This window comes from Mchenga conophoros, linkage group LG23, assembly GCF_057382185.1.
Source record: "Mchenga conophoros isolate Kocher_MC1m ecotype Shallow Benthic linkage group LG23, M_conophoros_male_GT1.1, whole genome shotgun sequence".
NCBI lineage: Eukaryota > Metazoa > Chordata > Actinopteri > Cichliformes > Cichlidae > Mchenga > Mchenga conophoros.
The window spans coordinates 12,161,245-12,175,887 of record NC_140547.1 but is presented as its reverse complement, the minus strand read 5'-3'; the positions used below and the strand labels follow the sequence as shown (position 1 = coordinate 12,175,887).

At 41.3% G+C, this 14,643-nt stretch overlaps 2 protein-coding genes across 6 annotated transcripts; both read right to left on the bottom strand.

Moving 5' to 3' along the window:
- Nucleotides 1-16: 16 nt before the first annotated feature.
- Nucleotides 17-10,352, bottom strand: mbd3b (methyl-CpG binding domain protein 3b). Of its 5 annotated transcripts, none has more exons than XM_085264524.1 (8): nucleotides 10,201-10,352; nucleotides 6,492-6,560; nucleotides 5,762-5,921; nucleotides 4,262-4,399; nucleotides 3,941-4,031; nucleotides 3,585-3,762; nucleotides 2,396-2,548; nucleotides 17-1,141 (listed from the first exon to the last, which is right to left on the bottom strand). In XM_085264524.1, exons 1-7 carry the CDS (start codon nucleotides 10,212-10,214, stop codon nucleotides 2,401-2,403), a joined length of 798 nt encoding a protein of 265 aa, XP_085120650.1. In that variant the 5' UTR covers nucleotides 10,215-10,352; the 3' UTR covers nucleotides 17-1,141; nucleotides 2,396-2,400. The 5 variants fall into 5 exon arrangements, with proteins under 5 accessions (XP_085120650.1, XP_085120651.1, XP_085120647.1 ...); XM_085264525.1 differs by having other exon boundaries at nucleotides 6,492-6,557; XM_085264521.1 differs by lacking the exon at nucleotides 10,201-10,352 and adding an exon at nucleotides 6,901-8,769.
- A 196-nt stretch (nucleotides 10,353-10,548) lies between these two features.
- On the bottom strand, nucleotides 10,549-13,442 carry LOC146546796 (cytochrome b-c1 complex subunit 10-like). Its single transcript, XM_085266528.1, has 3 exons — nucleotides 13,267-13,442; nucleotides 11,218-11,349; nucleotides 10,549-10,789 (listed from the first exon to the last, which is right to left on the bottom strand). Exons 1-2 carry the CDS (start codon nucleotides 13,326-13,328, stop codon nucleotides 11,229-11,231), a joined length of 183 nt encoding a protein of 60 aa, XP_085122654.1. The 5' UTR covers nucleotides 13,329-13,442; the 3' UTR covers nucleotides 10,549-10,789; nucleotides 11,218-11,228.
- Between the last annotated feature and the right edge of the window lie 1,201 nt (nucleotides 13,443-14,643).

Genomic DNA, 14,643 nt, shown 5'->3' with positions numbered 1-14,643 from the left:
ACAAACACTCAGCACATTTTGTGACATACTGACTCATTTTAATAAGCAATACAATCAAATTCATCTCAGCAAACAGCCTGCTGATGTTTTATAGGGAATTTCATGATTTCAGCGGGACGCATTATTCACTGGGGATTAAAAAATACAAAATATTACCGCTCGCGTGATACAATGAAAAGACAGTGAGTCTAAAATTCAGCTAATTTGCTTTCTACCCAATTCTGTGCGTGTGTTTCAGAGGAGGCAGCGTATTGTGTGGTAACACTGACACATTAGAATTATTTTTAAAAAGAAAATACACGAACTGAAGCCGTGATCGTAACAAAGCTTTGAATAAGCAGCGTCTCACAACATCAGTAAGCACCTATAACGATGATGAGAGTTAAAACAGTAATAAGTGTACAACGGAAAGAGGTCTCGCATCATTTCTCGCCCACAGTCCCGTCGTGCGCTCTTTTCACCTCAAAGCCAAAAACCTAAAACGCCTTTCAGAACGACTGCCTCCTCTTTGGTCAATACTGAACGGGACTCAGCACAATGCAGCTGGCGCAGATGTTTTCTCAAAATGACAACAAAAACTGGACTCTGCCCGTTCCAACGGACACAAACTAAACCGTAAGGACGAGCTGTGCGTGTGCTGCGTCAGGAGTGTATCGTACAAATTCAAGAAAGAGAGATGGCAAACGTACAAAAACATTCACTTCCAATCTGCCCGGAACAAATCGAGTTTTGTTCAGATTTGACGTGATTGTCACAAAAAATACATACTCATTCAAAGCTTTTTAGTAGAAAACACACTTATCACCGAACACTGAATTTGCCACGATTTAGATAAGTTATTATTTTAGTATTCGAAAGTTCATTTGATTTCATTTATTTATTTATTTATTTTCATTTCCTCAATAACAATCACGTGGGCTCTAAAATACGGCCGAGGAGTCCATCCAGTGGAGTTATTGATGAACGGATGCATTTGAGACTTGTTTCTGGGGTCAGGCGAAGGGAAAAGGGCTCTTTAGGTCGTACTGGAATAAGTCGGGCTTAGGTTTAGGTTCTTCAGAGCTGGACTGGAATGGGGAATCCTACTGTTCATGGTCGTAGATGTAGGCGTGGAGCGACTCCATCTGGACTTTGCAAAAACCTACAAAAGAAAAAAATATTAGCAAATCGATTTACTGCACAGGTGATATTTTATACAGTGTAGTGTAATGACTGCACTAAGTTACAGAACAGGAATGATTTGGATCATCACTGAGAAACGGTTCTGGGTTTGCAACAAAAAAAACAAACTGCAGAACGCGTCAAAGCTTTTGTTCCAGTCGTTTTTTGTGGATTTTCTCCCCCACATTTATCTTACAGGCCTATAAAAGAGACAGGTAACCCCAGTATATTACATTTATACACGTTTTTCCCACCTCTGGCTTTAATGCTGCTCATCCACCTAGAACAGCGGTGAGTAATTAATTTTCCCAATGGGCTAAAATAGAAACTGGGACTGTTGCGGCGAGCCCCCCCGATAACCTTAAAAAGACATAAAATTAATATTAAGCAGACGTGATTTCAACTTATTGCTGACACACTGTGAGCTAGAATGTCCTGTTGCAAGCTGCCCTGTTCTGGAGATGCTGGCGCTAACACATTTCCACACTTGTGTCCGTTTAAATCAAACCTCTTTTATTTTTTTGTAAAGATGCAAACACTCCGGTGAGAACCGAAGCAACCAGGCATGGACCCTTTGGAGGGTCTCTGATCCAAATGAATTCCAGAATGGTTTGTTTATGGTGACAGCATGATCTGACCGTTATCTGCTTAACTACCAGGTGTGTGCAGCAGATTTGAGCTCAACACTTTACTGTGGTCAGCCATGACAGACACAGACATGCAGAGTACACAAACTGTAGGAACTAATCCAATAATGAATACAAATTCCTCACATTATCCACTAAATCAACTAAGACTGGTAACTGAATTCAAGCTTTTTTCCAGGCGCTCACTTATTCATCCAGGGGTCACCCCCATTAATGCGTATATTTGATATATTTGATTGATTTTTTACACCGGATACCTGCCCTGATGTGACCCTCCCGGGGATCCGTCTCTCTTCCCCATCTTGAACAGTGTTGTGTCTACTTAGCACTAAATGTCTGGTGCACAAAGTACACCGCATATGTCACGACTCAAAAAAGTTGTTGTGACCGGATTCATCCAGGAACTATTTTCATTCTGCAGATTAGTGTTATCTACCTTTATTATAAAAGAGAAGTGTGATGTATCTATCTACAACCAATATTCACACAATTGGACAAAATAAGCCTGGACAGATAAACAGTGATACAGAGTTTAAACACATAAATCTAATCTTTGAGTAAACTGTCATTTCAGTGTTTCCACCAACCTGTGCTATACACTCTCCATGTCTTCACTGCCATTGCCCTCTTCCTTTAAAGCCTCTCCTTCATTGGCAGCCTCCTCGACGTGGGCCAACATATCGGCCATGAGTGCCTCTTCCAGCCGCTTCCTCACGCTGTACACCAGCTCCTCCTGCTTCCTACACGTAAACACAACAGGAAGCTGTTACAGTTGGCAGTTACATCTGGCCATAACAGCCATTAAACCAACAAAGAGCAGATGGTGTCTTTACAGAGATCACTGGTCACTTGCTATGGGTTGAGGAACACTGACCAGAAGAATACTGGAATTGGGCTAATCAGAGATAACAGAAAAAAGGCAAGCTTACTTTGCATTTGGCAAATAGCCCCATTTTTCTAATGCATTTAAATTTGGGATAGAAAGAATCGATACCTGTTGCATCTCTCTTTAGCTTAATGACCTTATAGTACCATATCACAGCATTAGAGCACTTCGCTCTCGCACTGCAGGCTTACTTGTTGTTCCTAGAGTATTTAAAAGTACAATGGGAAACAGCCTTCAGTTTTCAGTTCCCTCTTCTATGGAACCAGCTTCCAGTTTGGATTCAGGAAACAGACAGGCTTCAAACTTTCCTTTTTGCTAAAGCATATAGTTAGGGCTGGATCAGGTGACGCTGAATCCTCCCTTAGTTATGTTGCTGTAGGCATAGGCTGCTGGGGGATTCCCATGATGCATTGAGTGTTTCTTCTTCACTCACTATGTGTTAATAGACCTCTCTGCACTGAATCATACTTTTTATTAATCTCTGTCTCTCTTCCACAGCATGTTTTTTAATCCCGTCTTCCTTCTCTCACCCCAACTGGTCGCAGCAGATGGCTCCGCCCCTCCCTGAGCCTTTTTCTGCCGGAGGTTTCTTCCTGTTAAAAGGGAGTTTTTCCTTCCCACTGTTACCAAACTGCTTGCTCATAGGGGGTCATATGATTATTGGGTTTTCTCTGTATATATTATTGTAGGGTCTACCTTACAATACAAAGTGCTTTGAGGCGACAGTTGTTGCCATTTGGTGCTGTATAAATAAAATTGAATTCAGTTCAATTTTACTCCACTACTGGAGGTCTTACTTCCTGGAACTGAAAATCACAGGCTCAGGTAAACATGAGTAGATTTTTTTTCTGAAAACCCAAAACACGTGTAGACTGTTTTAAGAAACCCACCGGATGTCTTCATCAGTGACTATGAAGGCCTTGCACAGTGGCTGCGCAGTGTTGAGCCAGACTCCCGGGTTCTTCTCCACAGCGGCGGACAGCTGCCCGGTGATTGGAGCAGCGCTCGTGTGCAGAGCGCTGGCAATCGCCGACAGGAGAGTTTTATCTGTGCAACCTGGACCGACACCTGTGGGACCAGCATGTGGTTACCAAACACTTTCCAGAAACTGTTAACTACACCCATGTTTATTTATATTTTATCAAAGTTTAGCAGTTACTGAGCTCAGTCGAAAACTGCTCTTAGAGGAAATACCAAAATGTCATTTTAGGACATAAAGTGCTTGGTGAGGCTGATGAAGTTTTACCTTGCAGGCCTTTAGGCAGTTCCATTGTTTTCACCAGCTCCTCTGCAATGTCATAAGCATTCAGACCACTGAGTTTCTTCTCCCAGAATAACTGTGAACAAAATAAGGAAGAATGTTTCAGCTGCAGGCAGTTCTCAACAGAAATACATTGTTCCTACGAATGCAGTAACCCCCCCCCCAATCCACCAGTATTCAAGCAATACTGGTCTGTCCAGTTTCCTAGCTACACACACTCTTCATTATCTGATCCTTTAAATTACAGTATCAGATTACAGGCCTCCTGATTTCTCTGGCTTATTGTCACAGTAACAGTTTATTCACCTGTCTGGGCTGGTCAACGGCTTTCTGAGGGTCCGTCTTCACTTTGTTGTTGGGATGGTTGGTAACCTTGGTAACGGGCTGCTTAAAGATGGAGGCCGTCTGTCTGACTGGGAGTGATGTGTTCAGGTCAGGTTTACCCTTAACAAAAATATCAAGAGAGGATGAGAAGGACAAGAGAAACAGGATCCGTCTCATTCAACTAGAGAGCTAAAGCCTCTGCTTCATAGGCTCAGAGACCGGTCAGCCGCTGCTTGGTGATGGCAAACGGTCGCTGGGGGAAATCAGTCATGAAGAAGAGCGTGCTGAACCAAAAACCTCCAACTGATGGTTGTGATCGCATGTAGCTCGTCACGGTCGCCCATAGCTTGAATGACTTGCCTGCAAACACCATTTTACTCTCTGAGCTGTAATTAAATTTGAACTTGTACCACAAACTATGTTTCATCTCATTCTCTCCGATCTGTATCTGCACTCAGCACATCCCTCATTTCTGATTTAATCTTACATGTTGTATCCACCAAAGAAGCACTAATCAGTTTCCTGAGCTGTGTTGCGAGCAGTGGACGTCAGACTCTAGCTCAGATCATAAAAATGTAATCATGTAATCTCACCATCATTGAACAGTTTGTCCACTCTAACTGCACAGTTTTGTTGGGTACATTACTAAAATGTGACTTTTCCGCAGGTTTGATCATAATGCATTCATTCTGCATCACTCCAGACCGAACTGTCAGGAGAATATTTCGAGAAACTCCTCGCCATCACCTTATCTGGAGCGGTTAGCTGTGCGACCCACAGAAAGTGTGGGCCGCACAGCTAACCTGTTACCACAGTGATCGATGCAGGTTAACAGAAACATCTCTGAGTCTTGCTTTAAGCTCAGTCTACACAGCTACACTGTTAATCTTGCTTGTACACTCCTTAGTGCTTGTACACTGGGCGATCGTGGCTCAAGAGTTGGGCGTTCGCCTTGTAATCGGAAGGTTGCCGGTTCGAGCCCCGGCTTGGACAGTCTCGGTCGTTGTGTCCTTGGGCAAGACACTTCACCCGTTGCCTACTGGTGGTGGTCAGAGGGCCCGGTGGCGCCAGTGTCCGGCAGCCTCGCCTCTGTCAGTGCGCCCCAGGGTGGCTGTGGCTACAATGTAGCTTGCCATCACCAGTGTGTGAATGTGTGTGTGAATGGGTGGATGACTGGATATGTAAAGCGCTTTGGGGTCCTTAGGGACTAGTAAAGCGCTATATAAATACAGGCCATTTACCATTTACCATTTAGAGCTACTGATCCAATCTGTTTATCGAGACGAGCAACATATAATCCGCAAAAGAGATTAACTTTACAAAGCAGTGGCTGCATGCGTCCTTCCTCCACTTAGATCACAGACTTCACACTCGGGATTCTGGCATGCAGATAAAAGGGCAGACAGTAAATAGAACACAAATCTGGAGCCCGCTTTAGCACTGAGGTCAAGCGGCTGATTTTCACGAGGCCAACTGTGTCACCTTGTTCTGGCTGTTGTTATCGTATCGCAGTCTCTGGCGATTCTTGTTCAGCTTGCTCATCAGCATCTTCCCCGTGCGGAAATCAAAAGAGCTGAGGTCCATCTGGTTACCAAGGTAACGGGCCAGCTGAGGCTTGCTCCGAAACTTCTTCCCAGATGGACTAACGAGGAAGACGCAGAGATGAGGCGGGGGAAGAAAAAAAAAAAAAAAAGGTTAGCACTGCCTCTCAGCAAAAACAAAGGTCACACCGAGACTGAAAACACGAAAGACAAAAAACAAACAGAGACGACACAGAAAAGTGTAACACACAGACGACAACATGCAACAAGTCAACAGCAACAAAGAGAAGCAGGAGACATCCAAATGAGCGGATGAGCACTTTGTGAAATGGATGCAGACTCCACCTTGGCTCTGTCACCTACCAACAAGCTGCACACGTCTCAGGAAAAATGGGCACATATGAAAATATATACTGAACATGTGTAACTACACCCCACCCTCCTCCATCAGTGATCACAATGTGAACATGGCAAAACTAAAACTAGTCAAATGTTTCAGGGTGGAAACATTAGAGCTCTGCTGCTGGGAGCAGCAACAGCATCATCTTGAGCCTGAGAGATGACCAAACAAAGGAACAACTGTGGGTGGATACGTGCTAGAGTAACTCATGCAAATGCATCTAACATCACACACCACAGTGAACACCAGTAGGATTGTACATTTAGCCTACCACAAACTATACAACCGACCCGCCTCCCCCCTCTCTTGCCTCTGTTCCTCATCTTGCTCTTCTCCTCTGCTAAATGAGAACAAATCTGAGGTTTGTTGATTCACTTCACTGGGAAATAAAAGGTCATTAGCGGAGATTACACGGATCTTTATTTATCTCAACACCTTGTCAGGTATGAGGAGCTGCTGCTAGCCTGCACACACTCCTTGCAGTCCCAACAGTTGTTGAGGACTTGGCCCGGCTGGCCTTGTTGTTGTCGTGCAGCAAACAGAGCCCCCCTCCTTCCCTCCCATTCCCAAACTTTACATCGACACCGAACACACTCCTGCCCCGCTTCCGTCCGCACACTCGGTGTCTCGTGCAACTTCTAAGTTTTGTTTTTGTTACAAGCCCTTAGCTCGTGCAGTACCTAAAATAATAGACATCGCTCTTTCCAGCTGACAAACCGGACTTTCTGGTCACTTCTTCCATTTTCCAGCCTTTGGGGAGAGCAGTGCAATCCCACCTTTTCTTCTCCATTTCCCACGCGAGTAATCTCTAAATCCACTCAAACTTACTCCAGATGACCACAGTGGCTTTTAGGAAATGTGCCGATGTATATTTGTATATAATGTTGTTGGGACGGCAGGCCTATGGCGTCTCACGCTTTTGTTTCGACCATGTTACTACGCGCGTCCTCTGGAGTAGATCTCTGCGCGAACATCTCGGCTCTTTGTCGTAGCGCAGATCGCTCCGCCGCGGACCTCAGCCACATCACTACCTGACTGTCTCTCCGGGGCACGAGGGCTACATCCGCAAGGAAAACAGGACAGATACGTCAAAGCGTCGCGACACAAACAGGAAGCTAGTGCGTTCGGATTTCGGTAGAAAAGCACGTCCTTATCGAAGCGTGAGCTGATTCTTGGGTAAAGTAGAGCAAGCGACCGGAGGAAAGGAAGATATTACTGATGTTTAAAAAGGGGAAAATAATCCTCCTAAACCTGGAGGGTCAAATGTAAGGCCCGGGGGCCAGATTCAGCCCAGCAAAGACTCCAATCCGGCCCACTTGACGGCTTTGGAAAATGTGCAGGAAGACATAAATCTTTGGACTTTTGAAAGTTTTTTTATGCAAGATTTGCAGTTTGGTTTTTTTTTGCTGATGAAGCACTCCTTGAGGCCATACATACTACAAGCAATTAAGTGATAGATAAATAATTCAAAACATAAAATTTCCTTTTTTTAACAATCAGTCCAAAAAAGGACATTTTCTGTGAATTATAGTAACTTTCTGTTTTGTTATTGCAGGACATTCTGGCTAATGAGCTGCCTGTAATTTTACACATTAATTTTACACAGTCACGCTAAAAGATTAACACGTTTAACAAAGTAACACGTGGATAAACTGAGACGTTTCTTTTTCTTACATTATCATATTTCTCCAATAAGTGGTTACATTTATTTACACTGACGAAAAGGGCAGTTTCACCGGTCCAGCCCACTTAAGATCAAAGTGAGATCCATGTGGTCCACAATGTTAAGTAACCGTGCTCTATACTGACCCCTGAAGAGGTCAGTGTTAAAACATGCATTGTAACGTAGTTACATGGCAGTACACGCAAGAGTTATTATACTCATTTTTTATTTGTATTTAGTTTTACACATTTATTTCTAGTAAAGTTAGCTGCCAGAGGGATTTTTTGTTATTTTAGTTAGATTTCATTAACTATAATAGCCTTATAGTAACCTTCCATCCAAATAGGTAAAATTTTTACTGCTGTAAGTAAATTAAGTCTTATGATTTGGTAATGAAAATATTAAACAATTTCAATTTATTGTAGTAACAACCAGCCTGTGTTAAATACTTGTTCAATAATAACTTAGAGCATCTGCATCAAATGTGGCGGCATGACTGAGGAGGACACTGGATTACCACCATACTTGTTTCAATGGAAGTCATCATCAGCTCACCAGGCTGTCTTTAACTCACAGGCTTATTTACAAATGAGTGTTCTGTGTGTTTATGGTTATTATTCATAATGGTTCATGATATGGTTTCAGATAAGCTGTTTATGCTTGGATTTGTTGTGCAGGCTATAAAGCTGGCACCATTGATTTCATTTAAATAGCAAAGTGAGTTGCCTTCAGGTTGTATTTTGCCTGTCTGTAATATCTTAGCTGAACATATGAAGTTCAATTATCTGAACTGGTATTAAGTTTGGGCTCTCACATTCACATTAATTTTCCTAATGTTTTATACTCGGTTGTCTCTCAAAATTTTAATGTTAAAATCTGAAACTTGGGTGACAAACCACTTAATCTTAAAGATTTCCTTAAATATTTGAGTAACAGTTGAATAATGAGTCTTTTCAAACTATTTATTACATGAATATTTTCATATTCATATTTGAATATAAACAGAACAAACTTACACACGTTTAAACCCAAAACTTGTGTGTGATATCACCAAAGACCGTAAAACGGATACGTTCATGTGTTTTAATTTATTCTTGTTCTTTTTCCTCTAATTTAAATATTCACATTCATTTTTTTTAGTTTTATAAATCAAGACTTTATAGAAATTGATGTGTCTTAATTGCATGCATTACTCAGGGAGATGATCCAAACATTCTCGTACACCCGGACAATGACAAATAAAGATATTCTATTGATTCTATTAAAAACAGCTAATACTGAAAATTGTTATTTGAATGCATTTGAGTAGTTAAATTCTTGACTTTGAAATGTAAGGTTTAATAATAAATAAATAAATTGAGATCTACTTAGCGTTTTTCAGTTTTTGAGTGATTGTTCATGTTGAATTAAAACAATGTTTTATCAAATATGTGAATGCAGTTATGCGATTAAATATATAATTATAATATTATGATTGAGTATAGTATGACTGCCTCCCCCTTGCTGTGCTTAGTTATACCAGAGTTTGGGTTATGCAGCTAAATCCTACAAATTCTTGAACTGAAGCGACCCTGTATACGCTTTTATTTTGACAGATCTTACAGGAAGTTGTGCGTTCTACGTCCCCGTAGCTTGACGTCAGTGTCATAACACCAGAGCAACGTTAATCTATGGGAAACATAAATTAGGCTGCAGCTACAAATAGACCGTAAACAATAAGCACGAAGCGGCGCTGACAACAACCACGACCGGTGCTAAATAATTAAATCCAGCAAAATACGCAAAATAAACACATTTATTTGTGGTTTCTTCACCAAAATGCGCAGGTTTCTGTGTGAACTGCGTGAAAGTGGAGAGCCGTTTCACCACGACAATGCCGACCGTTGTCATTCAGGCTCGGAGCCGGCTTTTATCAATGAACAAAGTAGATGTCACCGATGTACCGCACAGCATTTCAACTACACGTCACGCTTAGTTTCTATAAGAACAATGCAGGAAAAAGAAACATTATTTCTACTTTGCACGGCTAAAAATCTGCGCCGAAACAGCACCGTGTCGACGCAGTCCTGCCTCCGTGCTTAAACCGTATTATCTGTGAATCTCAGAGATATTAAAGCATGCTGCGAGGCTCCAGGGACGCGGACAGCCTGGCTTCAAGCCGGTGCATGGATGTTTGCAGAATGCGAGGAGACTAGACGGTGGGATTTGCCTGATCGATGGCAAACATAGTTTCCGAACATATTCCGAATAACGCATCAAACGCTAGTCATAATTACACCCACAGCTCGCGGTTTTATTGTCCTTTACGTGTACTTACTCGTTTTTATCCATCTTGAAGACACTATCTGGTTTTCTCCCTCTCGCTATGTTAAATCCCTTCTCCCCTCTCTTCTTTCAGTCCCCTCCCCCTTCGATGTTAGAAATGAAAGACATTATCCACGCAAATTTCGCAGTCTGCCTGATAAAAAGAGCATAATGTCTGGCTCAAACTGGCCTCTTCTGGTTGAGCTGCTGGGCTCGTTAGGCTGAATTAATATGCAATTTTAAATTATTTTTACAGCACGAGAAAAGCATGCTGTGACAGCTACTAAATGAAATAAAATAAATAAATAAAAACATCCAGTTGATTTTAATGCAAGTAAATAAACGAAAATTTCTCACCATACAAGTTTGAACAAAGCATTTTAATAGTTGTACATTTAGAGAACAAGGAGACATACTGGGAGTAAATTACATTTATTCACATTTAATAACACTGAATCAAAAACAGCAGTTTATAAAGAGAGTGCATCTTGAAGTCCAAACTCCTAACAAGCCCTCAGTGACTGACTGTTGAGACAGGGCATCCCACAAAAGCTCAAGGTGTGAAAGCAATCCACCCAAGTGCCCATCCCAACGTTGTGGTCCTGCAGGCAGACACACGGCCCGTTTATTAGAAAAGTGTACATGAACACGTCAGGCTGAATGGCTAACTCCTGTTTTTCTCTTAGGAAACCTTCTGCCTGATGCAACAAGTGAAGGATTTCTGACATGATAAAGAGGTTGGGATAGGGCGAGGGTTCCAAAGGTCTGCAACTATTAAATAGGGTCTGTTTTAACCAGTAACACATGTACAAAAATGACAGAATGGATATCAAAGATATTATCTACAATATCTGTAGTACACCCAAACATTGCCACATAATTCATAATAATAAAAAAAGAAAAACTAAATCATTTTCAAAAATTAATCATACAGAAGCATGGAGCCTTTATTCTTGCATATTACTTCAGTGAACAGGAAAAGAAGAGCAGAATGATCTGCACAGCCTTTATACACCTGTAACACACTCACATGTTAAGAGTTTACTCGTCTGTCTTGAACTTCCCTCTAACGTACGGCACATAGTCTAGGATTAATCGCCAATCTGTGAAGTGAATGAGTGCCACGCCGCCCACTGTTCCCCAGGCAACCATGTTTGGGACCCTGGAAGGAAGAAAACAGGACTCCTGAATAAGACAGAAATGTAACCACACCCTCAATGCCAGCTTAGATTACACCCCTCAGTCACCATACGACATGGTAGTAATAGTCTGTTATTTATTTTGTACTGGATGCCGTTTTTATAGATACTATTATATATATATATCATTATTTATTTATTTTTTATTTGGATGACCATAAAAATAAATTTGCTTGCAAAAAGATATGCACAGTGTGACAAAGTGGATGAGCAATTGTCCCAGATGTGCTGACTTTTTTTGCACATTATTCTGTCTCTGTATTTATTTGCTATTTGTCAAAGTAACATTGCTGCACTAACTATCCCGGGTTTGTTTGTGTAAGCATTCTGTTGCTGGCAAAACACACATTCTGCAAATTAAGGCAAATACTCAGTTACATGTTTCTTTATGTTTTATTATGTTACAGGTTAAGTCATTTGTTCATACTTACTTTGTCCTTTCTTTTCAGTCTTCATGTAGGTCAGGTGTGGGGAAAGGCCCACCTAGCATTTCCTTATTTTAAAGTGCTGATGATGCCACTCATGACATCAGCAGGTTGAACCAAAAGGAGGGGTTTCTTTTACCATAGAAATGCTTCCTTTTGTTTGTTTCAAGGTCTGAAGGGATTTGCTGAATCTTTTTTTTCCCTAAATAGAGCCGTTTAGTTGTGTAAAGGTGCTAATTAGAAGTGTGAGGAGTTTTTTTTGTCATTTTTAGTCAACTATGTAGAGTTTTAGATCACTCAGCTCAAGTGAGTGGTACTGGCTGGACTAAATGAAGGGAAATTGATGGCCCTATATATAGTCAGTCTCTGCCAGACTCAGATGATGAAGGAGAGGTGAGCTGTGTTACGAAATCCATGTACTTTTGAGTTTTGTTAATTGGGTTACTTTGGGGGGAAGTTTTGTTAAGTTTCACGTAGGATGGAGTTCACTATAAATAAATTGCTCACCTCTGGAAACTCAAAATGTCTGCTGAGTCTGCTTCTCTACCACCTTCCATGATGTTCGAGTCTGACTACCTCACACACTGACAAAGAAAGAGGAACTCCTGTCTGAATAAAAGGGAATGATTTACTAACAGAAAAAAAGAGGTGTTAATGATTTGGAGCGATACAGTTTGTTAGGGAGTAAAACATTCCCAAGTTTTATATATGAATAAAAATACAATATACTAAGATTATATCAAATAGGCAAAATGATGGGGGCTGGCAGCTTACTAATGCCATTCTGCTGCAGGTGCTGCAGGCAGCTCTAAGCACGCTGGAAACAACGGAGGCGGCGCCGCCCTGCTGGCCAAACCTTGTGTTACACCATTTCTAACAATATTTTGGAAAACACAATCTCTTAATGGCCTATAATCAGTCTTTTACCTCTAATACAGGTACACAAACATCAGTTTGACTCTAGTTTTACTAAACAATGAGTGAGGATTTCCTGTTATTAGTTATCCAAACTGGATAATATTAATGTTGTAAATGGTTAACGAGCAGTAACTGTAAACATTCCGGTTTAATTAAGAGTATGAAAAACTGGGAAATCCTTACATTTGATGCAAAAATAACAAAATATAATAATAATAATAATTCTCATGTACACTATTTTCCATCAGGCCAGTATGAGCGGTTCTGTTCTTACTGGGAAGATCTGGATGTATCATAGCATAACAGACATAAACCTTGACTCCCATATCACTAACTGAGCTGTAAACCAACCCAGCTGTAACACTCAGCCATTTAGTTCGCCATTAAAAAAAAAAAAAAAAAAAAAAAAAAAAAAGCATCTCTATGGTAACAAACAGCTAGCCAGCTAGGCTAAAAGGGGTGACGCAGGACACACAAAGGAAAAAGAAAAAAAAGCAGGACCAACCCCCCGTAAACCCGCTCCACCTCTTAACTTACCACGTCCTCGCAATACCTATGTACTTGGCTCCGATGATTTTATTTAATATTTTCTGAACCATTGTGACCTTCTCGTAGTTGCTCTTGTCGCGAAGGACCCCGGGCTGTCTCTTCTTCTGCCTGTTTAAAAATAACTACCACATCCGCGGTTGCGTGCAGCAGTGCAGGGTCGTTTCAGGCCACCATTTTAAAGACCTGCGTTTACAAAAGAGGGCTGTTTAAACATGTTGGCTTCAGAGCTCCAGTAACGGCTCACATCTGCTCTTTAACGTGGCGCCTTTGTTGCATTCTGATGGCGCTCGAGTGAGTTTTTACCCTGTCCGAATATTGGCAATAGAAAATATGGACAAATTAATTTAACCCTTTATTACAATGGTTTCCTTTATTTTCCTTTTTTTTTTTTTTTTTTTTAAATGTATACAATATTCAAAAGCCAGACATTGGAAAAGGTATAATCTGTTATTAAAATGGCACATTTATTGCTACATTACTGTTATTTACAGGACAGTTCTCAACTATATATATTTATATATGTAAATATATATATATATATATGTAAGAGAGAGACAGGCTGAGTCAGGCGCTCTGAGGACCAGCAGTCAACAGTGTCCTCGCTCCAAGATGTCAAGCTCTGTGCCTGTGAATGTCGTTAACACTCAATGGTCCAACCCCCTTTTATTTCAACAAAGATGTGACAAAACTGTCGAAAGAAAGTTTTTAATTATGCTCTCGTGTGAACAAAACAAGTCCAAGCCCATCAGCTGAAACATTTACAAGCTCCTGCAGTGACTGGGGTGGCTGTTTGTTTGTCAGATTTCAAACTGTGTCTATATCAAGACTTCAAACAAGAAAGAAAAAGCTCCCCCCGCCACAGAAGTCCAGCCCAGGGAATACTAATTTACATCTAATCCGATTCTTCTCTTGGAATTGCCATCGCAGTATCCAGTACACAGATTGATCATGTGACAATAGACAAAACTTCAAAACACAACTTTTTGACTTAAGTGATCAAGGATGTCCCAAGAGTCTCCATCAACACCATCAAAGAGCTGGAAGAGTGAAAGGTTGGGGTTTAAAATTGTCACTAGTGACGACACATACTGAAAGTCACTGCAGCGAAGGGCTTGGACGCCACAATGCAGAAAGTCTTTACACCTGAAAATAAACTGTCCACGCCGACACCATGCAGCACATACCGAAACAGGTTTCTGTGCATCAAAGGCAGACAAGCAGAGTCAGAAGCAGCACCTCTTGAACCCTGCCACGCTTTAGCAATACAGGACAGACAGAAAACTCAGGACCTGGACCCGTGACCTTCACTAACACAGCAGATTGGACAATCCAGTTGAATATTTCAGGGGAAAAAAAGAGGAATAA